General features: G+C 40.6%; 1 protein-coding gene across 5 annotated transcripts in view; it reads right to left on the reverse strand.

Annotated features, from left to right (window-relative positions):
* The window catches only part of TTC39A (tetratricopeptide repeat domain 39A), a 43912-nt gene that overhangs the window by 19128 nt on the left and 261 nt on the right, over nt 1-24523 (reverse strand). For 3 of the 5 annotated variants that reach the window (XM_063166093.1, XM_063166096.1, XM_063166097.1), the window contains exons 1-8: nt 16823-16923; nt 14696-14800; nt 7788-7919; nt 7046-7122; nt 6478-6545; nt 4084-4148; nt 2625-2724; nt 1749-1814 (exon numbers count right to left, since the gene is read on the reverse strand). In XM_063166093.1, coding sequence (XP_063022163.1) covers nt 1749-1814; nt 2625-2724; nt 4084-4148; nt 6478-6545; nt 7046-7122; nt 7788-7919; nt 14696-14800; nt 16823-16860 — 651 coding nt within the window. In that variant the 5' untranslated portion in view covers nt 16861-16923. Of the gene's footprint in view, nt 1-1748; nt 1815-2624; nt 2725-4083; nt 4149-6477; nt 6546-7045; nt 7123-7787; nt 7920-14695; nt 14801-16822; nt 16924-17170; nt 17320-24523 lie in introns of those variants that run through there. The other 2 variants (XM_063166095.1, XM_063166094.1) reach the window with 2 other exon arrangements.

Here is a 24523-nt window from a genome sequence, read left to right on the forward strand (position 1 = left end):
GGAAGTGCTGGAGCTTTGGGCCTGTCCTCATTTGCTGTTCCCCATGACATGACTCAGAGATAAAGGAGAGTCCCCAGGGGTAAATGTGCTGGCTTTGAGGTAGGTTGGTATCATGGAGGATCACACAATACAAATTTACATCCAGTTTTAATAAACACATCACCCACACCAAAATCAAGCTGTCCTGCAGTGCACTACAGTTCTCCCAGGTAATCTGCAAACAGCTCAAGCAAGGCACTAGCCATGACTCTGCTGCACAATCTCAGAGGAAGTATGTAAAGGAAAAGACTGCAGGATCAAACACAGGTGTATGAAAATCTCCTGGACAAGTGGAGCACAGATGAACAAACTTTCCTCTCCTCTGTCACTGTTTCTTTCATCCTCTAGATTCCTGCCTACTGTCTTGTTGGAAACTTTAGAAAGCCACCACTGGAAAGGACTGCACATGTAATTGCAATTTTGCTTTTGGCTTTAGACACCTGACTCATAAATGTTAAATGCAGAAAGACTTTTTTAGGGTGTTAAAATAAAACTTTCAACAAATAAATTCATTGTTGATCAATGAACTTTGATCAACGTGTTTAAAATGCTCCTTTGTATGGTGTGCAAACAACAGGGGTTTTGCTCAAATTTATGGTAATCTATGTCATGCTTCAGTGAGTTATTAAGGAACTGTAATAGGAGCTGACTCATCAACACAAATATCAGCCCACTCACAGCCATGCAAGAAATCCCAGGGCCAAATGAAAACTCAACTGCAGGGACAATTTCCATCTGCAGGAGTAAAATGAGCATTCACCAAAGTATTATCAGAACTCTGCTGGTACGTGAATTGCCTTTACATTTCTAAGAGAATATTTGCTTTAAATGCTCTCTTGTTGAAACTGACAGGTAGAACTATTTGATTTTTGCCTTTACTGATGTGAAATAGCTCCTGGTCAGCTCCTGGAAATTTCTAAATTGTAATCCACACTCTGCTCCTTCCTTTTAAATAAGACATTTTATTTTCAGATATAAGATACTTCCTGTAAGCCAATAAAATGGTGATGACAGTAATCCACCTGCCATGTAAGGCTTCAGTTCTGACTTTAAAAAAATTACACTTTTCCCATTAAAACTTGTTTTGTAAATGGAAAGTATTATAAAAGAGTGCGTTTTCTGGTGCTCCATTACTGAACTTCCTTCCTTAAACATCTTGCTCAAGAACATAAGCCAGACTGGTTACACTACAAGCAATAAAGCCCTTACTCCCTTAGGCAGGAGAATTTAGGTGCCACACTCAAATTTCCAGTTGCTACTAAAGCAGAAATAAAATAGATTTTTGTTTTCCCCTGCCATGCAAGAACCTGTCAGGAACATTCAGACCCCATAATGACAGTAGTAACTACCAAGGAAGCTGTAAAAATACATTAAAGGCTAGGAATACACTTTTGGCTACAGATTTCTGAGCACAAGCCTACATCAAAAGACCAGTAACTAAAAACCTAAATATGTTGACATCCCTGTATTAGCCATTGCTTTTACCACATTTCACAACTGTTTCAACACTGAACAATGGTATTACAACCTTTGAAGTGCAATAATTCAGAAAAAAAAATCAAGTAAAACTGAGCTCCATGAAAACAACAGTGCCACAGTGCACATGTGTGATACCAGAGGGTTACAGCTCGTGAGGAAAGAGAGAAACTCCTGCCTCTGTTTTTTTAATTTAAGATGAGGGGAACCAATAATATTTAATTCACATTTACCTTATTCCCAGAAAATCCAACAAACTCCAGTAATCTCAGAATCCGTGCAGGAAACATGGACAATGTCTACAGAGAAAAATGTAAGAGTTAGGCAGCAACAGACTTTCTGCCTTTCAGCTACCAATGGCCTCCTGCAATTTTTTAAGCACAAGAAATAATTAATAAAATTACTAAAATCATCTCTATATGACATTTTTTTCTGGATAAATGTATACCTTCTGTATTTTACATATAATTTAAACAGAAATATGCTTACACAGCACATGCTTAGTAACTCCAGTACTTGGATGTTTCAGAAATGCTGGGTTCATACCACACAGTCCATATTTGTCCTTTGTGCAGTAAATCTGATATTTGGGCATGTGCCAGACTCATGCAAAGCAATGCAAGCAAAGGAAGCTCCAGGCACTTTCTGCAGCCCATCACCCCTCACATCTCTGGGTCAGTCCCCTCCCAGGAACCATCCTGCACCATTTTCTCACCTGTTTTTTGGCCAGAACACAAGCAACAACAGCCAAGAGTGGCTGGAGCAGCATCTCAAACTTTATTCATGTACTCCCTTCCAACTGCCCTGCTAACAGCCTAGATCCTGGTAGTTTTCCAAGTGTCAATAAAGAATAAGTGGAATTCAACAGGCAGAGGCAACTCTGCTCTGCTCAAGGCTTCTTTGGGCCCTCACACCACATTGTGGGCAGCAATTTCTTTATTTCAGAAGTGTTATTATCTGATGTGTTCAGACCAGACACTGGGATCCTGCACTGTCAGAGCACACACCTAATTTTAACCACATGATCAGTATGATGCCAGTGGAACTTTTCAGGAATTGAAGTTAGGGTAATTTTCAGGAGGTAGCAGGAGGAGAGTGTTGGTACATACCAGGTTGAATGCTCCAACTCCAAGTTTTACACCTCCCTCAAAATGAAGATGGTTCTCTCCTTTGACATAATGTGGGGACTGTATGAGACTGTCCAACTCCCTGGAAATGCACAAGATTCTGTTACAATGTCAGTAAATAATTACAGTAAATTAATTGCAATTCAGTAAGAAAGTAACCCCATTATCCTGAAGTACAGAGCAGTTTAAAAAAAGGCCAAATTGTCCTCTCACTCAAGTGCACAACACCTACATTTTGCTGGATTTATCAACAAATAATTCCTGCCACATTAAATTTAAAATGTCAATTAAAAACCATGGAATCCTGGAGAGGAATTCCTGTCAAACAGGAATTCAATAGTCAGTATTCAACCACTTTTCAGCCTGAAAATGTTTCAAGGATGGCTGTTGGGAGCATCACCAAACTTTGCCACTGCAAAAAGAGATGATGGAGCAGCGCATGAGACTCAAATTTAAATTAGCAAGTTTGACTTGATTTCAGTAATCCCTAGATTAAGCGCATGTTCAAAAGATTATTTTGTTTTATATGGGAAAAGACAACTGTAATAAATATTCTAAAATGGGCAGATGCATCAGAAATTACTTTCACTTATTTTTCTAACTTTTATAGGTCTCAGCTTTGTAGTGTCCCTTTATTTCCCATGTAAACCAGCTCAGCTTGAAATCAATTTGCCTCCAAGCTTCTACAGCTATGTGGTTTTCACATTACTATTTTAGTTTATTTTGTTAATTATTAGGAGAGGAAAAACATTGGAAAAAATGGAAGAATGTATTTGTGTTCAGGCTATCACATGCTTTTGACTGGTTGCTGCCAACAGACTCAGCACTATTCCCTGTAACTGCAATCTTCTGGATCTGCATTTAGAGCCACCTTCAACCCACACAAACATGGACATTGTCATCTCTCTCCCTTCCAGTGGCCTTCTGGAGAGCCTGGTCTTGATGCTGTTTTGTGTCTACTGGACACAAGACATTTTGTGCCCACTCTGGATCAAAATTTATAATTCTAAAATAAATAAAATATGATGCATATTTAACCTTCACTTTTTACTCTGCTTCAGCTACTGGTATTAAATACTCCAAAAAGCTGCAGCTGGTACTATAAAGAAATGCCATTTCATTATCCCTAAAGCCTACAAGACCTGCTATGCAGACACAGTGAACAGTACATCATTTAGAACAGTTATTTTTTGGACAGAATTTCAAGGATATAGTACTTGAAGTAGAAAAACCTTGGGAGTTAACAGAGGTCCACTGTCTCCACAATCCAAATAACCATAATGCTCATGTCCTTTGTTATGCAAAGGAAGAACCTGTAGATTTGAGGCCCATCATAAAGACTCAGTAAACACAACAGTAATGAATTTGTGAATTGGATGATTTCACCAGCAGCACTTTTTACTGCTAGAGTGCACTTAATGAGATCATCCCTCTGACTCACCTGTAGGTTTGGTAACTGTTTCGGACTTTGATGCCTCCTTTTATGAAGCTGACCATATTCTCATCCTGTTGGAATGGAAACACAGCAGCAATATGAATTTGTAAGCTTTATAAAGGGCTTTTGTCTTCTGAAGATTAATACACACCTGGAACATAACCAGCATGACACAGACAATACAAGCCTCTAAGATATAATACATGCATTTAGGATTTCCTTTCTATATTAAAATACTTTTTGTTCTGTTTAGACACAGGCATTTTATTTTAATGCTTTCTGTGATCAGTTTAGCTCTTGTCACCTTTGAACCATCTGAATTTGCATTAATGAACACAGGGACTCAGCTAATAGATGTCACCTAAGGCGGGTTCTCTCAAAAAAATGGCTTTCTCTCATTTCTACTTGAGTGTAGTTAGGATGTATCTGGTGCTGAGCCAGGAAATGTTCACCAGTAAACTGCCTGTCCTCAAGAGTCTGCAGAACACAGGTTCATGTCTTAAGAGTGAAGCAGGTCAGTAAAATCATGCAGGATATGCTCTTTCTGGTTTGAATATTCATATATACACATGAGATCCATACTAGGAAGATAACATATTACATGATAAGCTATAACAAACTGAGAAATTACAGCAAAGTATCTGGGGGGCCTTTAGAGGGTCTTTATTTCATAGCTTTTTGGAGGCACTTTCTTGCCTCACATAATCAGTCACTCTGGTTTGTTTTGATGTCTGCTGTTACTTTAACTCAGAGAGTCTACATGTGTTTTAACAGAAGATATCACAGAAAAATCCTAAGAGGGCACTGTGGAGAAAATAGCATGGATTAGAGGAATTTATGAGATGTACTAAGTACAGCATATTGGGGGGTGCAGCACATCCAGCCATAAAGGTTCAGTTATATTTTCCTTTGAATGGAAAGTGGAACAAGGAAGGAATATGGCTTTAAAATTTTTACACTTAGACTGACACCAACAACAGGGATAGCCAATGTGAGAATTTTTCAGCCCTTGAAAAATGCTGAGACTAGATTTCATGTGTTTTCAACTAGATTTGGTCATTTTTACTAAGCATCAAAACTAACCCACTTCAGTAGCTGTTGGAACCAAGTGCCTCTGTTTAATTTTTCAAACTGGTTCATGTGTTCATGAAAAATTAAACACAGAAGAGAACAGGAAGCAAAGAGACCTTTGCAAAAGAGGACAAGAAATTGTTTTTGTACTCTTAATTCTCATGTCTCTATAAACATTTTCATAAACAGGTACCTGTGAAAAATAGTGCTAAAACCAAGAGACACTGCTTTAAAATGCTCCTTTTCTATTGACATAACAGAGTAGTTCTCCTTAACAGTGGAACTCTGGAAGTTCCTTCCATAGTTTCAGATCTCACTCAAACTGGCTACTCATCCCAAAGGCAAATGGAAACAGACAGCTACACTTTGGTCATTTCAAAGTCCATCATCAGCACTCTAGAAACTACTAGAAGGTCCCCTGATTATGGGTGTTGCTATGAAGCAATAGTTTCTAGCAGAGGGACTTAGCAGATGGCTGAAAAAGGTTACACGGTTCATAAACTGTAAGCAATATAAATCAGAGCCCACCTGGCAACTCCCAAACACTATAAAAGCACCACCTGCATTCCATTTCCTATCAGCACCCTTGAGCCAAGAAGCAGCAGCCTTTTTCTGACTGTGGCTTTTATTATCCCCTTGGTAGATGAAGAGGCCCACTTTCATACACCAAGTACAGCCAAATCAAGAAAAAAAAAATCAGTATTTCAACTGTGACTAACAATTAAAATTGCATGCTGGAGCCCTAGCAAGTACTGCTAATGTTGCTCCATCAAACAAATCAAGCTTCATTAGGACAGACAGATAAAACCCAAAGAAGAGGGAGAGCTCCCCTTTGTTAAAGACAGACAGCACTGTTAAGGAGAAAGCATGTGTGGAGCCTAATAGCCACGAAGAACATAATTGCTGCTCAAGAACAAACCAGTGAGAAAGCAGTCTTGGGAAAGGAAACACCAGCCAGACTCAAACAAAAGTCTTGCTTGTATTCCAGCACAACTTCAATGACCATCTCACCTTTTACTTTATTTTTTAAATCTGATATCCCAACATTATTTAAAAATTGGTGCTTGCTGCAGTTACATTTCACACATCCAAAAGGGAGTGGGGAAAGGTGTCATAGGGAACTCAGCACTATATGTCTTGAGATAAGTATTTTTTAGTAATCATGAGGGAAAACTAAACATTCTAATATCCACCAGATAGCCCAGATAAAATCCAGATTTGATCCAGCTGAAAGATCCATTAGGTCAAACTATAGTTTTCTATCAGTCCATTTAGGAAAATAAACCTGCATGATATTTTTCCCCACAAGAGCCATTCAGGAATCCATACCTGGAGGAATGTGAGTGCTGCTCTCTGAAGTAAACATTCAGCATAACAAATTTCTGCATGGATTTCCTCTAACATCACACAGAGAGAAGAAAACAAATCAATCAGTCAGAAAGTAATTAAAAACCACTTAGCTCATTAATGTAGGAATAAGATCACAGAGCTCAAACTGAGAAAAATATTTTCCAAATTTGCTGTGGTGTTTCAGTTCTAGACTACTGATGTAACTCCAAACAGAAATGACACGCAGCCACAGAAACTTCACAGAAATTTTTCTGGTGCTTTCCATAAATTCCTGGATCTAGAACCTTTACAGACATTTCAATACTTATTTCTAGATATTTCCTTACCCAGCAATTTTTGGCAGTGCTGAGTCAGAAAGCAACAAGACCAGTGATTTTGTATTGGTTACACAGCAATGGCCAAAACACTGACATTTGGTCTAGCAAATCCAGATCAGTGATTTTGTCAGTGAATTCACAGTTTGCAAGCACATACTGAGTGAACAATTCTACAGGATTCAAGCTGCATAAATAAAAAAGGAAAACATTACCCATGTGAAAGATGTTACCTTCAGTGAAGTGTTCAAGGCTTTGCCTATGCACAAGGTTGTTGATAGAATCTGCTACAGTAGATTTCTTCCTAAATCTGCAAAAAGTCAGTTTGGACATTCTGAAGAAGGAGCATCAACAAAAGAGAACCACATCTTTCAGCCAGCCACCCTCAGAGTCTCTAACATGCCTCCAGTGTTCACTAGCCCCCTGTTATCTCACCACACACACAAACTTCAGCACAGTCCACAGAGAACTCAACTTAGCCAACATGGTCCTCTGGGATCTGTCTCTTCCCCTTCATGCACAAAAATCTGTCTTGATGAAGGAGAGGGATAAGAGGGTGTTTTGATTTATTTTTTGTGTCTATGGGTGAATGTGGGTGCAAAAGTGGGAGCACAGTTGACTCAGACAGACAACTGCAATACAACCATCACCCATGGGAACATTATGCAGTGTTTGAACATTGTAAACAACTTCCAGACGCTGCAGAACCAGGACTACAGGTAAGACAAATCCTAACTGACAAGAAAAATCAGATATTGTGGTAAACTGAGTTTTCAAGACTAGACTGCTGAATACCCTCATTTATGAGCTGTGATCCTCCTCTGAGCAGGAGGCTGGACTAGATGGCCTCCTGATGCCCTTCCAACCTCAGTTTTCCTGTGATTTCTGTGAGATTACATTTCCTTTTGTATCCAGTAGTCTTTCAAAACTTTCCCAAGCAGGAACTATTTACTGAGGGAATTGCTCCAGTCTTACCTTTGACAGGTGGCTTGAGCTTCCTTCATTGTGTTCCCTGCATTCAGTATGTCCTGAGGATCAAATGTCATCATAGCTTGCATCTCCAGTATGGTGGCATAGGTCAGGGCATGATACATGCTGTCTTTAGTTCTGCAAGAAAACACAAGGTGCAAAGCACAGCTGATTGGATTGTATTATTGCTTTTAAAAAGCAAATACTCGATACTAGAAATGCATCAGCCTCATGGGAACAAGGTCTAAATGAATTAGAAATCAAACACAAAGAACATGCAAAATAATCAAGAAACAATAATAGATTGAGATTTGTACAAGAAATTGTGTCTACAGTTCTCCATACTCTGCTAAAATGTATCAATTCTGAGCTGAGGAGAGATATTTAACAAATATAAAGCACAGGAGTTAACCACATGGCTCATCATTCAGAAACAACAGAATCACGGGGGGGTTGATTTTGGTAGGGGTTTTTTATTATCTAATTAATGTTATAATATATGACACAAATACAGCTGATATTCTTCTAAATTTGGACAGTTACTCAGCACATGTTCAAGGAGATAAGTAACACAATACTTTAACCATGGCCAAAATAGAATCTCCTTGAAACAGATCTTTTCACCAGAAGCATTAAATTCTATACCAAAAAGTGCAGCATTTTTCTCCTCACCCCTTCTGCCAAACCTCCACCTCAATCTGTTCAACTTAAATATTATTCTCTAGGGTTTCAGACAGTGCCACGTTGGCAGAAAGTAAAAAACTTTGGCACCAGTGCAAGGAAAACAATTAATTCCTATGTGCAGCCACTGCTGGCACCTTTCCTCTGTCAGGAAAGAGGGTTTATATATTGCACACATTTAGAGCATTCACCTGCGTCTGGTGTAATTCTCTGCAAGTGAATCAAAATATCTTCAGGCACAAAGGTCTAATAAGGACGACTTGAGAAATATGTTGAAGGGCGAGCTCAGATAAATTCCTGACACTGAAACGCTCTGTGGACCTTGCTAATCCACCCTGACAAACAGCACAACTTAAGACAAATATTGTTAAGGAGCAAGAATTGCTATTTCCATTGTTTACACCCTGGAACAGATCAGATAGCTCTGTGTGGCAGGGAATATTCAAAAATACTTGCAGTCAAACAAGGATATCCTTTCAAAATCTCCACCCTCAGCACACCTGCTCTCAATGTGTTTACTTCAGGTGCTTCTTCATTTTCTTCTTCTTTCAAGCAGAAAGGTGTGTGCCAACAATGTGCTCTTGACAAAGACAGGGCTGCATGAAGAGGAGTGCTGCTGCCAGCAGGATGAGAGAGGAGCTCCTTCCCTCTGCACAACACTGGTGAGGCCCCACCTGGAGTGCAGCTCTGGGCTCCTCAGGGCATGGACACACTCAGGAGCAGGGAGGGGAAGGTGATTAAGGGACTGGAACATCTCTCCTGTGAGGAAAAGCCAGGAGAGCTGGGACTGTTCTGGAGAAGAGAAAGCTCAGGGGGCTCCTGTAATATCTAGAAATACCTGAGGGGAGGAAGCAGAGAGGACAGAGCCAGGCTCTTTTCACTGGTGCCCAGGAGCAGCATCAGAGGCAATGGGCAACACAACATGAAGCACAGGAGCCTCTGGCTGAACATCAGGAAACACCTTTTCTACCATCAGGGTGACCATGCAGTGGGACACACCATCCAGAAAAGTTGTAAAGTCTGTATCCTTGGAGACATTCAAAATGGCCCTGCTTGAGTACATGACTTTTTGAGGTGCCTTCCAACCTCATCTCCTCTTACTCTGTCAGGTTTTTTAAGGAGAAAAGCCAGACTTTACAGACACCTCAACTGATGTAATTACTCACCCCAGAAATACACTTTCCTCCCTAAGTTTTGGTATCTGGACTGGATTGAAAGAAAATTTAATGGATAATTTCAGATAATCCTACATTAATCAACAATCTAATAATTCACTGTGGTGACTTGGGCCTGGTGCTTCCCAATCCTCACAGTAATGACAAAGGGCTGATTTTTCCAACACACAGGGCACAGAGCAGGATGCCTGCACTGAAGGAATTTGCAGTGCACATCTTTAAACTTCACTGCAGCCTGTGCTCTGTGGCTGTCCTTAATTCCTACTTGCCCTCACCATCTAAACCATTCTAGCAGAAAAGCTGTTTTGGGAAATATCCTGATGCCATAAGTGCTATGAGACCCAGACTGTGCCACCATCCATCTCATTTGCAAGCTAAGAAGAACAGATAGATAATGGAGAAATTACTTTAAAATCCAGTGGAGTTAGGACAGCTCTTTCTTGGCCTTGTAAATCATGATTCTTTCAGTAGACTGATAATGTAAAGTAGAAAAAAAATGAACACACTAAAATGCCAGCCTGATGAAGTGTTTCTGTTCATTAGATTATTCATCAGCCTCACTGGGCACAGAAAAACACACTTCATCTTGTATTTACTAAACTAAAACCCTTCCAGAGGCTCAAATTCAAAGCACAGGGAAGTGACTGAATTACCACCCTTTCAAAATTACAGAAATTTGCTTTCTAAAGCAAAGCAGATAAACATTAAATTCACTGCACTAAAAGGAAAATTGGTGCTTTTCACATACATGTGGTGAAGAGGGATTTCCCTCTCCAGTAATTTGTTTCTGAAACAAAACCACCCCTTCCCTAATCAATGGTTTCATCTATTTTACTTCTAATATTTAAAGGAGATAATAATTAATGTCTATCATTAGCAAACTGGTATTTAGCAACATTCAAATTTGTTCTTTTTATTTCAGAGGTGGGGATGCTGGCAGAAATGCAATTTATCTATGCTATTTCTCTTAACCATTTAATTAAAGTTGCCAGCTACATCCTGGAGTATTCCCAGGAGTTTTAAGGCCTGGGTTTCATATGGATGGTTACAGAATGAAACTTGTTATCTTTTTACTTTTCTTCTTTTGATTCCTCAGCAGCAATTTCCTCAGGACTTTGTTGGAGTTAACAAGCCTGTATGACATGAATGCAACTAATATTGTGATTAATGACTTATCCCAGTAATTGGTATCACATGACTGAAAAAGAGGATTATAAGTAATATCTTTAGGCAGTTATGGAGTTCTGCCACATGCCTCTTCTCCAGCTATGGTGCAATCATTGTCATCTTGCAGCACTGCCCTTTCTTGGAGCTGCTGGAGAACACTTTTATTCCTGCTCTAAAACAAGTGCTTAAGTGAGAACAGTCACAGCCTTCCAGCTGAAGTATGAAAATCAAACATCTTGCCTTGGTTTGACCTCAGAATTAACCCAGGGCTAGTAATCTTCTGCGAAAAATAGCACTCAAAATCTTTTCTGCAGATCCTTTAAAGTAATCCAGCAGACAGGACATGCATTCCTAAGTTACAGAAACCTCAGATTCAAATCCATATTTTGATTTAGTATCGAGGTGCTTCCAACACTTAAATCCAACAGCACAGAGTGAGACAGACTCTGCACAGACCGGTCAAGAGTCTGTTCATCCAGGAGGGCTCCAGAGTGAGAGATCAATGCCCAAATCAAACCTGCATCAGGAGAACGTGGTCACAAGGGCCCAAAGGCTTTCCTCATCTTTGATTCCAGGTTCCACCAATGTCTGAACATCCCACCAGACCATGGCACAGGCTTTCACAGAAATGCTTACATTGATGAACCAACATTTCTGATAAAAACCCTTTTCCTGCAGACTCCCCAGTAGCAATAAGTTAACAACCAGCAAGGACCTCTCCAGTCAGCCACCACCACAGCTCCTTTGTTAGCACAAACCACCAGGATGGGCCAAGACAAAAAGCTATGCTTCAACAGGGAACCCCTGAGCCTTTTTAACCAAAGCCATTCTCCAAAGTTCAGAATCTGCTAAGTTCTTCCAGCAAAGAGAAGAAACCAACAGTTTAGTTAGGTTTTGCTTGCAATTAATTTACTTACAAAGACTATAAAAGTTGTGTTCTTCCAGATCTCAAGTATAAAAAAATAAACTCCCTAGAAATAACAACCTTGTTCTTGTTCATAACATTCCTTACAATAAATAGCTAACCCAAGCTTTGAGCAACATAATTATCCATTCACTGTCTAGAGCTTCACTCTGCCTGGGTGTGCTTCCTCCTGTTCTTTCACCACTTTCCATTTGACCATCACACCTGATCTTTGGGAGATCAGCTCCCAGGGAAAGCTTTCAAAGCACAGTCATTCTAGAATTAATATTCCACCAAACATCACCAAGTGCTTTTTGGAGTCTATTTTCAGAATAAAGTCAACTGCCTGGGACGAATCACTGTCTTATTATTACTTTAATATTGCAAGCAGCAACACATGTGGTGTGCCTCATCCAATGGTCCAGATAATTCTGTCACAAATTTATCTTATTTACCACTCTCCCAATGGATCTGATATCACCAAACTATCAGGTGATTATGCAATGTTTTCCTTCAGGATAATGATCAAAATATTAAGCATTTGTCTTGGGAAGGGAAGGGGACATCTCACCAGAATCAACCCTTAATTTATTATTGTCTGTTTGCAATTACATGAGGGCTAAAATCCAATCAGCATTTAATGAATTTACTGCATGGCTCAGGGCTGAGAAGGAAGATGAGATTTTTTCCCCCTGCTCCAGTGATTGGACAGTTTCAGTGTTATGCATGTTAACAGTTAACACATTACATATTGAAAATCACTGCTCTGCTTGGTGACTGAACTTTGGGAATTTCTTAAGAGTTTTTGGATGCAGTGTGAGTACTCCACATAAAAGAGAAATTTAATTAAACTTCCTGCAGAAAGCACGACATAATCAGAACCCACTATTGTACAATGATTGTTAATAATAATGAAAACTGACTCTAAAAGCTAAAAGGTAGTTCAGGAAACAAGAAAAGTTACATAACATGAGGCAAAAACACCAGATGTATTTTTTCTATGAAATGAGATCTCTTCTTTATAATGAATTTGTTTTTCTTTGTGATGGATTTGCTTTTCTAACAGGAAAAAAAGAGCTTTACCTCAACACAAGTCTAGACACCATCCTCAGATATTTATTTTTAAGCTGCTAGGAAAGCTATTCTGATTTTAAGCCTCTCACATTGTGCCAAATCTGCTGTCAGTTTCACATGGTACAAATTAGTTGAAAATACACTTATTGTGGAAGTCAAATGTGAGTAATTTAGTGAATCTGTATTAATACAGAGCAGAGAATCTCCTACACCAGAAGCATTAGAGCCACAAAAATCTAAGATATTAAATTTTCCACAAGCATGTAAAAACTGAGAAGCATTTCTCTAAACACTGATAGTATGTTTATGGACTGCGAAAACTAATTTCAAATCTCAGCACACCAAAAGGGAACAGTGAGGAACTGGTGGCTCTGAAAGAAAATACTCAGGACTACCCCATGTGCCCACTCTACAACTCTTTTCATTCCTAAAGAGATGGAGTGTGTCCATAATGGATTTCATCTGTGGGGAAATTCACCATCCTGTTTCTTCACTGCACTCACAAAGATCATAAGTCTCTATTTCCCTCAGTGCCAAAGGCAACAGGAATAAGGGCCTCCTCATAACAACAGGCTGAAATGAAAAATTAGTTTCAGAATGGTTTTGCAGTGTGGAATAGAGTCAGGTACAAAAAGAGAATCAGCTCATGAAATATGTTCTGCAGAGCCCAACAAAAGCTGAATGAAAACCATATGCAACAGAAGAAAAATGGATTTACAGGAAAAAGCAATCCATAGCCTCACTAGCTTTTGCAGTACTTTGGAAACCTGCTGCAATAAAATATCCCCTTATTTTATGCTAAGCACTGAGTGAGCCTTCCCAGATGGGCACAGGGGCTTTACTGTCAGGATTTAATGAAAATACAGTCATTCTTCTTACCATTTTTATTATATCTTCTGATGATATATAAACGCTAAACAACTTTGCTGTGAATAAACCCAGCATTACTTAAACAGCTGATGCTACAATTTATCATTAATCTCTTTCCCAGAGTGTACTTACATGGCTAAACTACAGATTCTGGCATCAAATCTGAGGCTGATACCTCAGCAAAGGAGATATGCAGCATTCCTTGTAGTTACCCCTGGTGTATATCAAATTCACACTATGAATTTTACTTCTTTCATATTCCAGTGTCCTGAAAGAAGGCATGATGCAATTTGCTGGTGGCTCAAAAATAAATGGAGCAAATTGGGTGGGTGGGGGAGAAATTTAAATTAACCACAGACTTCAACAAGCCAAGAACACAGGTAACTTCAGGACAGGGTATGACAGATCACAGACATTGTAAAGACACAACAATTTTTAGGAACTATTTCATGACCTCATGGCTTGCAGCTGGGCCACTCATTACAAGCTGGGCTGCAACATAATTAGGAAACAGAGTGCATGACCACAACACTGAATTGCAAAATAAGCTGTGAGAAAGTTTCTGCAAATGGTTACAACAACAAAGAGAGTTCGTACCTAATGTTTCTCAAACCTTCAAGTGATGGTCAGTTGCTCATTTAGAGACATAACTATAATTACTCAGATTCTCACAGTGTGCAGAAACATATGGGAAAGAAGACAAAAATAAAATGTGACAGAAGATGGTTTTTACTCTTCCAGGAGAAAGAATCTCACATACTGCATTACAGCTGAGGACATCAATTTTAGAGGACAAATAAGTGCTTTACACTCGTGTGAGTAAATAACAATATTTTATTTACTCACACGAGTGTAAAGCACTTATCAGTCTTCCCCAAAACTTTACACATTAACTTACCTCTCCCTTCTGAACCAAAACCCTAAAGACTTATCAACTATTAACAGAGAGCCAAACAGAACCAGCTGTCTGGTCAAAATCTCCTGAGAGATGGTGAAGAAAAGAAAAATAAACAGAGAAAAAGTAGGAAGTCTTATCAACTTACTTTGCTTGTAGAGAAGCCAAAGCATCTGAGAACTTGTTGTTAAGAAATAAATCCAGAGCTGCCATACACTCACGCAGTGCCACGTTGAGGTCTGACGTGGATGACCTGCCAGAAGAGACAACAAGCTCAGCACATCTGTTCTCCTACCAGTGCATTATTGCTGCACTTGAACCCCCCTTCCTCAAACCCAGATGTATTCCCTTGCATAACCTGCTATTTTATCTTTAGTGATTGCAAGAAGTAAAAGCGACTCCTATTATGTTTGTGGATTTGGGGTTTTGGAGTTTTTTTTAACTATGCTTTCACCAAGTAACATGTGAAAGAGACTGAAGTTTTTTTCTGAAAAAAACCAAAACAAACTGCAATTTGATGAGCTCAGGTAGCAGGAACACAGAAGCACTGGGTGACAATGCACATCTCACTGTAAGGCTGCCAGACTCCAGCTGGTGACATCATGATCATGTTATCACTTTAGGGATGAGACATTGTCAATCTGCATCAGAATATTACACCAACTGCTGCTGGAGCATCTGCCTTCATTCAGCTCATGTTCAGAGTGGTGCCTCACCAACAAACCACTACAAACTCACAGGTGGGTTAACACTTCCCATTGTGCATCTTTGTGGGAACATCACTGTCTCTGAGAAGTGCCACTGCACTCAGAATAAACTACTGTGGTATCTCAAAGTCAGAAGACTCTCAGTGACTTACTCTGGCTGTACTTTTCTCCTTTACAACATTCAGATGTCAGCCTGACCTGTCACAAGGCTTCTCAGCTGGTCTTTAAATTATTGGCAACAGGATAATACAGACCAGCTGAGTTAGTTTGGCCCAAGTTCATCACCACCAGAACTGCTGGACAAAAAAAAATCCACAAAAGAAACAATAAAGCCTTGCACTAATGAAGTTAAGGTCACCTAGGCAGTGTTAGGACACTGAAACATCTGCATCTAATAATCAAAGAGCTACCCTGCACTAATATATTGTATACAAGCATGTAGAAAACATCCTCTAACAAAATACAAACAAATCCTCACCATGTTCCTGATTCTGAACAGCTCTAACTAATGTGATCTATCTTGTGACTTAGAAACTGTGTTAGTTCCTTAAAAAGTAGCACAACACAGAATGCTGAAAGGAAAACCAGAAAGCAAAGTCCTGATAACATCTTAAGGAGAAGGCAGGGGAGCACAGCACGAGCAGATAGCATCAGTAATAACCACCCACTGCAGCAGTGGTTTGATATTGGTTTCACAAATAATGATTGCAAAGAAATAGAGTTTAATTATATGTACAAAAAGCAGGACTTTAAATCTGAGACAAACACTATGTGACGCTGTTCCTAGTGGCTTTGTCATCTCAACTTCAGCTCCACTGCAAATCCTTTTGCACCCAAGACACTCTGTGAGTGCTTTGCAAGCATTGATTAACCAAGTTTTGGCATCCGCCTCATACAAAATGCAATATCATGTCTGCCTCCTCTGAGCTATTCTGAGCCCTGCTTAATTATTAAAACTTGGTCAATTATTGCTTATTGTATTAAAACTCCTACCTTCCTGGTTTTAAATCTGTGTCCCTGAACCAAGTAATATATTTAACAATAAAGCACATCTTCACCTGTTTTAAAATATTTAGACTACTAGCATTTTACCTGGGTTTTTTGTTTTTTTTGTTTCTTGTCATGCAGCAGAATTACCCCATTCAATACAAATAAACCTTTTCAAAATGCTCCTTTGAAACAGAAAGACGACAAAGAATAAAACCACTGCTGAAGCTCAAAGCAGAAACAAGATACTATAATTATTGGCATCTTTTCTGGAAGAACAATACACACTGCTACCCACAGCAGCACCACGAGCAGCACATTTCCCTCATACTCCAAGGAAACCTGCACAGGATGCAGCTCCCAAGTCAAGACCTGGGTAAAATACACACCTCACATAAATGCTACGAACCATCACTTGTCCCTGTTAACAATAGGGCAGAAATGCTTTAAACTCGAGGGTGCTCAGCATTTCAGCAAACTGATTAGTCATGCTTCAGGGGGCTGCAGATCCCTCCTGCTTCCAACAGCAGGATCGGAACTGCCTCAAAGCCGAACGCAAAATGCTGCGTGCTGCTACTCACCGCTCTGCCGAGCGTCCTGCGCGTTCTGACATAGTCATCGCAAGCCCGCTCAGCCTTCGGGCTCCAGCATCGGCAGCGCTCGGCGCTCCTGAGCCGGCGGCGAGCGCCAGCCCCGGTGGGAGCGCAGGGCAGCGCCTGCTGCGGCACCGCTCTGCGATTGGGCACTGCGGGGAACGGGAGCATCGCTAATCCCCCGGCCACATCCTACAAACCTGCATAATCCCCCGGCCACATCCTACAGACCCGGCCGTGCCACAGCCGGCTCATGTGCCACGGCATCCAAATGCAGCTGGGTACCTCCAGTGTAGCAGGGGCTGGCGGCTGCCAGCCTATCTCTGATCTACAGACCTGTCTGGAACGAGCAGCAGCAGCACCGGCCACCTTTCCTCCTGCCCAGAGCAGGCAGAAGCCAAATCCCCTTGTAATTACAGCCCTGAAACAACAAGAATTACTGCATGTGGCAGCGGCCCACATCAGAAAGCTGCGAACCAGAACGGAGAGCCAAGCGAGAGCAGCTGACAGGCGGCACTCAGGCAGTAATTGCTGCGAATGTGAGAACCACGCAGGCGAGAGACACAAGCAAGTGCTTCTTCCCAGCAAGGATTCTCCACAAAACAGGCTCCGATCCAGCAGCCAAACTGCTGCTTCTCGTTAGTTGCTGTACCTTTGGGAGGAACTGGGACTTTACACGCTGTTTGTAACAATCTCTCTTTAATGCCATGGAAAATGAGGCGACTTGGCACTAACAATTTAATCAGTGGAGTGAGTGCATCTGGCTGATTTTGCCCAAAATGCACCAGTGAATTCCCCTGAATTGCTTTGCTGGCACATCAGCTGTACCAGCCCTGTACACAACTACAAGCAGCAGTACCAGTCCTTCCACTCATTACAAGAGCTGGACTGTGGAAGTTGATCAGCCACGATCTACTTACATAAATTAGTTTCTCCAAGAGCATCTAATGGCAGAAATTATCTGTTTGCTAGATTACCCAAAGCAGTACCAACAATGAAGACATACACTGCAGAAGGAAGACCCAAAAATGATAAACTAGCAAAGGACAATTCCAGGAAGACACTCTGAAGCCATTAACATACATGATTAAATCTCTTGCTGGTTTTATGGCATCCTGTACAGAAAAGCCTGTGCTGCATTTGGTACAAAAATTACTGTAATAGATCCACAGGCTGTCCCAATAATGACTCCATTACATGTTCCTAACAGCATTGTGTACCTGGGCCACAGCAGGAGATAAAAGATATTACTTGGTTTTTTTCCCTAGTTGGCAATAACTACTGGTTACAACCTAAAATTAACTGGCTGGTTCCATGGCAGGATCACGGGCTACTCTGAAAAGGTTTTTCATCATTCTCACTAGATGTTTGTACAATTTCTAATTAATACTGTATTCTCCAAATAGTCCTTAAAGCCCTGTATGGTGAAGGCTCTGGCTGTCTCTGCCAAGTTCTTCAAGACTTGATTTGGCAGGATTTATTTGAATACCACTTCTCTAGAAACAACTGTATGCTCAGACAACCTTCAGTATGCAACCTCTCCCTCCCCACATAGATGTATGCTTTTTTTTTTAAGTAAAGAAAACAACTGTAAAAACCTCAGATCTGAAATATTTCCACATTTAGGCCATTTCCCGGCTGGTTTTACAAGGTTCTTTCCTTTCTCGCTTTTGGGCAGCAGGTTTTGCAAGGACAGTCATATGGTTCTTCTTGTGGTTTTGTTATTCATGAAATCGTTGTTCTCTGCCCCAGGGAGCACGAGAGGGGTTGCTTCACAAATCACAAGCACAGCACATCCTGGGAGTTGCAGCAAGAGCTGCTCTCCTTACTCTGCTGCATCCCCACTGTCTCTAGCTGGAAACAGCTCCTTGGAATATCCCAGGCAATGCCCCTTTTACCTAAGCACCAGATCCCTTCTATGTCAACAGCAGTACCAAACAAAATGAATAAGCAAAAATAAGCAAAACCAAAATCTGGAATACTAATGAACAGTAAAGCATCTTAAAAAAAATGTTTTCCATTGTCAAAAGGAAAGAGACACGTGATTTTTGAGCATGGGAGTTACCATATTTATGCATAATTTTATTTCACTGTTTGCATGATGTTGGCTGGTTTCTTACTAGGAGTTTGCAGTGCATAAGCTTTGTGATTTGTCACCGGGTTTTACAGACTTCTTCAATAAAAAAAGCATCTTGAACCTTTTACTGTGCAAAATTCTAAAATACTCAGCCTCAGTAATTATCAGAACTTTACAAAGAAAGGTAAGTCTGAGGTTTGTGCCTTTGTAGTAATGCTTTTAATAGTAATTCAAGAGCTCCTTCAGTACTGTGAAACATTAAAAGCAAGTTAAATCAGTCATATCCTAAAATATGGATGCATTTCTCTGCCAAATCTACCTTATCTGCATAAGTCAGCTGCGGTTGCGTGCATGGGTAACTTCATTTGGAGGAGGAGAATAAAACAAAGAATCAAACACCACTTGAGCTTCACCAGTGCTAACACTTCAATCAGTCACAGGTGTGGGAGCCTCCCAAAGCACACTTCAAAGGCCTCAGTTTCAGGGCTAAGGAAGGTTCCCTGTCTGAGCATCCAGGAGCCACTGGCAGTCACAGTGAGCTCCTGGATGGGGCCAAAGCTCCTTCAGAGCTGCACATCCCACACTCACAGTGAGACAGGCTCCACCTCAAGTTTGCTATAACAGAGTCTCAGATGTCCCAGTCCTTAAATTTATTTCATCTTGGTGCAATAACAAAATAACAGCTTGAGCTGGTGCCTCAGAGGGACCCCCAGGCTTTTATCCCCTCACAGTCTGTGCAGGGAAAAGGCTGGGGGTCTTCATTCCCTGCTGTGTCCTCAAGAGTTCCTCCCTGTGCCCTTTGTCGTGCAAAGGCTCAGCAGTTCACATCCCATGGCACCACCACTGACACCAGGATGTCCTTCCCACTGCCTCTTTACAAAAGATGTAGAAATTTGGAAATTCTTCTTGCCATGACACCATTTTCTGTCCTCCTAGTGCTGGATAATCACAGGGACATCAGGAGATACCTGGGGTTACCTCCTTTAGCCTTTTCCACATCATTCCTAAATCCACCATTACTTTTCTAAATAGTTGACTTCTTTGAGCAACACTGCACTACAAGTTGTCAGCTTGAAAAAAAATCTCAACATTCAAAGAGAACAAAAAGCACAACACTTGGGAAGAATTCTTTTCTTCTGCAAGCATTTCCAAACCCGCATGAGATCAGAAATAATCTTGCATGAAAAGACCAAATAAGCAGTTCTCACAATAATTTTTTTCTATTCAGTTTTCAGACAATACAGAAATATCTTCATAATTCAAAAGCAAATAAGTTAATGCAAGAAAATTAATTCTCCCATATCCCTTCCTATTCTATGTGCCAAGCTGTTAATACCTCAGCATTTATCTTTCTGTGTTCCTGAACACTTTTCTGGCCCATGTCTAAGACTCCTCAGTGCTGCAGAAATGCCATTACTTCAACAACAAAGCAACTGGAAAGGTTTCAATATTCATGTTCTCCAAATATTCTGCACAGAGACACAACAGTGATTCAACTCTGGAATTCATAGTATTTCAAGTTGTACATGGAGTATGACACCATTTATTTTTGAAGTTAATTCAGCTCTCAAATCACTGAGTTATTGATGCCTCAGCAATGTCAAAGGTCTTTAAAAAAGCTCTTCCATTCCAGCAAAAGCTCACAAATCAAAGGGTTGTGACAAAGCAGTGCAGTGAGCAGCACAAAGACCAGGGAACTGGCAGAGAATCGTGTTCTGCCCTTGGTCCCACCATGTTTAACTTGGACCAAGCAGGATCTAGTTTGCATTAGGCTCACAGTTCTCATCCTGTATTTGAATGGGCAAACAGTGCAATAAATTCATTAAGATAGGTTTGTTCAGACAAATAAAATGTAGTGGTGTCATTTCTGTGTTCCCTTTCCTTGTTGTGCTGCCACGGCTGCTCAGAGGGTGAAATGCACCACTGTGGGTGAGCACTCCCAGGCAGCAGAACTGCCTGCATCAGACAGAATGAAAATATATAAAAAGACACAATCCAGTCTGCAATATTACAAAAATAAGCCCAAAGTCCTGCAACAGCACTGATCTATTGAAATGTACAAAGAAAAAGTTACCTCACACAGGATCAACATTGAAATTAAACAAATACATTCAGAACTACAGAAATTAACAGTATTGCTGCAATTAGGAGTAAATTTTCATCATCAATCACACCACAGTAATGTTTAGCAAGCATTAATAGCTTTTCTTTTTAAATTCAAATGATCTACAATCTTTGTCACTTTGAAGGTCACGTGTGATTGATATAATTCCTTTTGGGGTTTTTAAGAGTCTTTAGACAACCTTATAATACCCACTTGCTCTTTTTTCCAAGTCCTCTGACTTTTCAGTTTTCCTGCCTCTGGTCCACCTACACTTCTGACATAGTTATTCTCAATTTTTAAAGGTCTAATCCTCATCTCACTAAAATTAATGAGAAAAAAAATCAGCAAGAGCTGCACTAGACCACTACCATGCAATGGTACTGAGCACAGTTAGGTACCCAGCAAACAAACAAAGCATGAACAAAATGCAAACTCACTCTGCTGTGTCTGGTTTGTACTTGTTTATGCTGACTTACACTTCACTTCTTTCAGACTTCAATGTGGTGACCAACATAGAAGGGATGAAATACACATTCTAGCCCAAAAAGCATTTTCCTGCAGTACTTCATGTGAGTTGAAATGCTTCTTTGTTTGGTTTAGTTTCATTTGATTGTGCTTGTTTCTTTGTTTTTTTATTAAATCTAAGCAAAGTCTTTTCAAAATAAATTACTCTGTAACATGCTTTGTTGCAACTCTAAAAAATGCTTTTTAAAATCATTCCACTACTGAACAGTATCTTATGGTCCCATAGAAATAATATGTAGGAATGACACAAAATACCTGAGCAAATAGGGATTGCTGCTTTGCCTGTAATCATTGCTTTATGTGACATTACAGATTATGTTTCCCTGAGAGCTTCCAACAGCCTGAGTTTATTCTTCACAAGTCACCTGCAAAGCATACTTCACAGCACCTTGATCACTAACAATGCCACCTTCTCTCCAATTAAGTAAAAATTCAAGCATGGCACTTCAATACACCTGTACAGTTCTCTGAACCTGCCCACTGAATCAATACTCAAGAACAGAAAAAGAAGTTTCAGTAGAAAGTTGTCTTGGCACTCAGCATTGCCAAGGCCTTTTTGAAGAGTTATTCTTTGGCACAGTGGTTTCAAGAAGAAAATAGTTATTATTCTTTCCATTTCAGAGTGCAAAAACAACAAAGCAAACTACCTGAGGAGAAAAAACAAAGAAAACCAAAACAAGTGAGACTGATGTTGAACTCTGATTCAGTTAGCTTGGGATCTTTCTGTCAATTTTTTTCGTTCTGACAGGAAACAAGGATTGGTAAAAAGTAAGTTTTAATGCAGATGCAGTGAGAAGATTTCATGAGTTCAGGATGGCAATTTTAGTCAGAAAGAAATGTAAAATGACATCCAAGTTCAGTACTGCATTCTGTTTGATATACAGCTGAGGCTCCAGCCATTGAGTCAAGTGTATCTGAATGACCATCCTTAGATGGAGACTTTCTTCTCACAATTGCTTTTTCACAACAGATGACTGAAAGTTTTATTATCAAGTTGAAGACAACAGCTGAAAATCTCTAAAATGGGAGGTCATTTTTCATCATCCCTGCTCAAATATCTGTTTACCTTTCAGTTCAAATCATTCCACTAGATCATTTTTCCTCCAACAATGATCTGATAATCTCAATCTATTCCCAAAACACACATGATACCTAAAGAAACCACAAATTCAGACCTGTGGAAACACTGTCTGGGAGCTTCACTGGGAATTTAAAGGAGCGATTTAAGTTAAAATGTGGGCTACAATAAGGAAATAGTAATCTTTTCCCACAAACTAGCCAAAATTCTGATAGATGCTTTTCAACACTTTGTAGCACAGTACTGCAAACACCTGAATCCCTTTAGATCCCAGTGCAGAGTCACCCTGGAATGGGAGAGCTGGTTCCAGCAGATGGAGCTCCAGAGAGGCGATGAGGAGCCAGCACCGACAGCTCCAGCAGCTTCAGTAACACAGACTCTGGGGACAACCTGCCCCACCTGGAAAATTCACCCAGCTCCCTTCCTGCTTCTAAATATTTCTGCACACATTGTTCCCCGCGCTCAGAACCTCCTGAAGCACAATGCAACTGCAGTCCCTCAGCCTGCTGTTACTGTCAGTGCAAACACAGCACCTGGAGGTAATTTTATGGTATCATTTAACATCATTATTACAAACACACAGCCCACCTCTCCAGCCTGGAGTTAAAAAATACTTTTTAAATTGCTGGGCCATCTGTTAAAGAATTATCAAGACGGAGCATGGCAAAAAAAAATTATATAAAACTCTTAAAAACTACAGAATCATAGAATTCACAGGGCTGGAAAGGACTCGGAACATTATCTCATTCCATACCTGTGCTGGGGGCAGGCACACCTTCCACTACACAAAGTTGCTCAGAGCCCCATCCAACCAGACCCTGAGCACTTCCAGGAGGGTTTATATATATAAATACTAATAGACAGGTCATTTTCGATCATTAGCAAGTGTAGCACTCTAGATTTTTAAATCCCACAGGACTTTGCTGCTTTAAATGCCACTAGACCACCTCTTTTGATCTCTGTAATAACTCTAACATTAATATCAATGCCACCAAAAAAGAGCCCTATTGTACAGCTTCTATAATCTAAAGTTCAGGAAATGGTTTTTCCCACCATGGTTTCTTCAGCAGAAGTAAAGTCTCAGGTAAATGTTTGCTGTTTTCAACTTTAAGATAAAGGGAAAGTGTGCAGCCAGAGAGAGAGCACACCACTGCTCCAAACACCTGATGAAGAGCCACGAACAGAGCCATCACCACTCTTCTAAGCAGCAAACTTCTCCAACAAATGCACTTTTAAAAGCTTCTACTCCTGCACAGATTATTATAAATGTCTTATGTCAAATACAGAATCCACAAGCCGACCTTTAACGCAGCCATGTCTGCAATTTAACACACCGTCATCATGGGGGAAGAATGTTATTTGCAGACTGATTCAGCTTTGAAGAAACAACTCTCACACGCACACAATGGAAGTTTATGTATTTTAGGGGCAGTGGGAGTGCATACCTGGAATGGAGAAAGTTATCCACCTGCAGCTCCCTCTTGAGGGTGAGCAAGAAGGCACTGAGTTACAGAGTAAAGAACAGCCCTTCGCTGTCAAGGTGTGTTGCAAGCTGCACAAACAGGAGCTCAAGCAAAAGGACCTGGTCTTCCACAGACATGACACGCTCTTCAGCAACCCTTTGAAGCCCAAAGGCAATTTGCGTATAACTACTGAAGGGCTGCTGCGCAGGTATGTAATTAGCTCAAGCTAATGCTCTTGTCTAAGAAAAAAGAAAACCCCCTCAAAGTGCAAGAACGAGTTTGTGCCTGCTCAGCCGGCACAGGTGGGCACATCCCGTGCCCTCAGCGGGGTCAGCCCGGTGGCCGGAGTGGTCCGTGGGGTGGCCCGGTCCTGGTGAGGTCGGTCCCGGCCTGGGCAGCCCTTGCCCACGGGCCGCAAGCGGCTCCGGCCCCAGCCCCGAGC

Source organism: Melospiza melodia, chromosome 11 (assembly GCF_035770615.1).
Source record: "Melospiza melodia melodia isolate bMelMel2 chromosome 11, bMelMel2.pri, whole genome shotgun sequence".
Taxonomy (NCBI): domain Eukaryota; kingdom Metazoa; phylum Chordata; class Aves; order Passeriformes; family Passerellidae; genus Melospiza; species Melospiza melodia.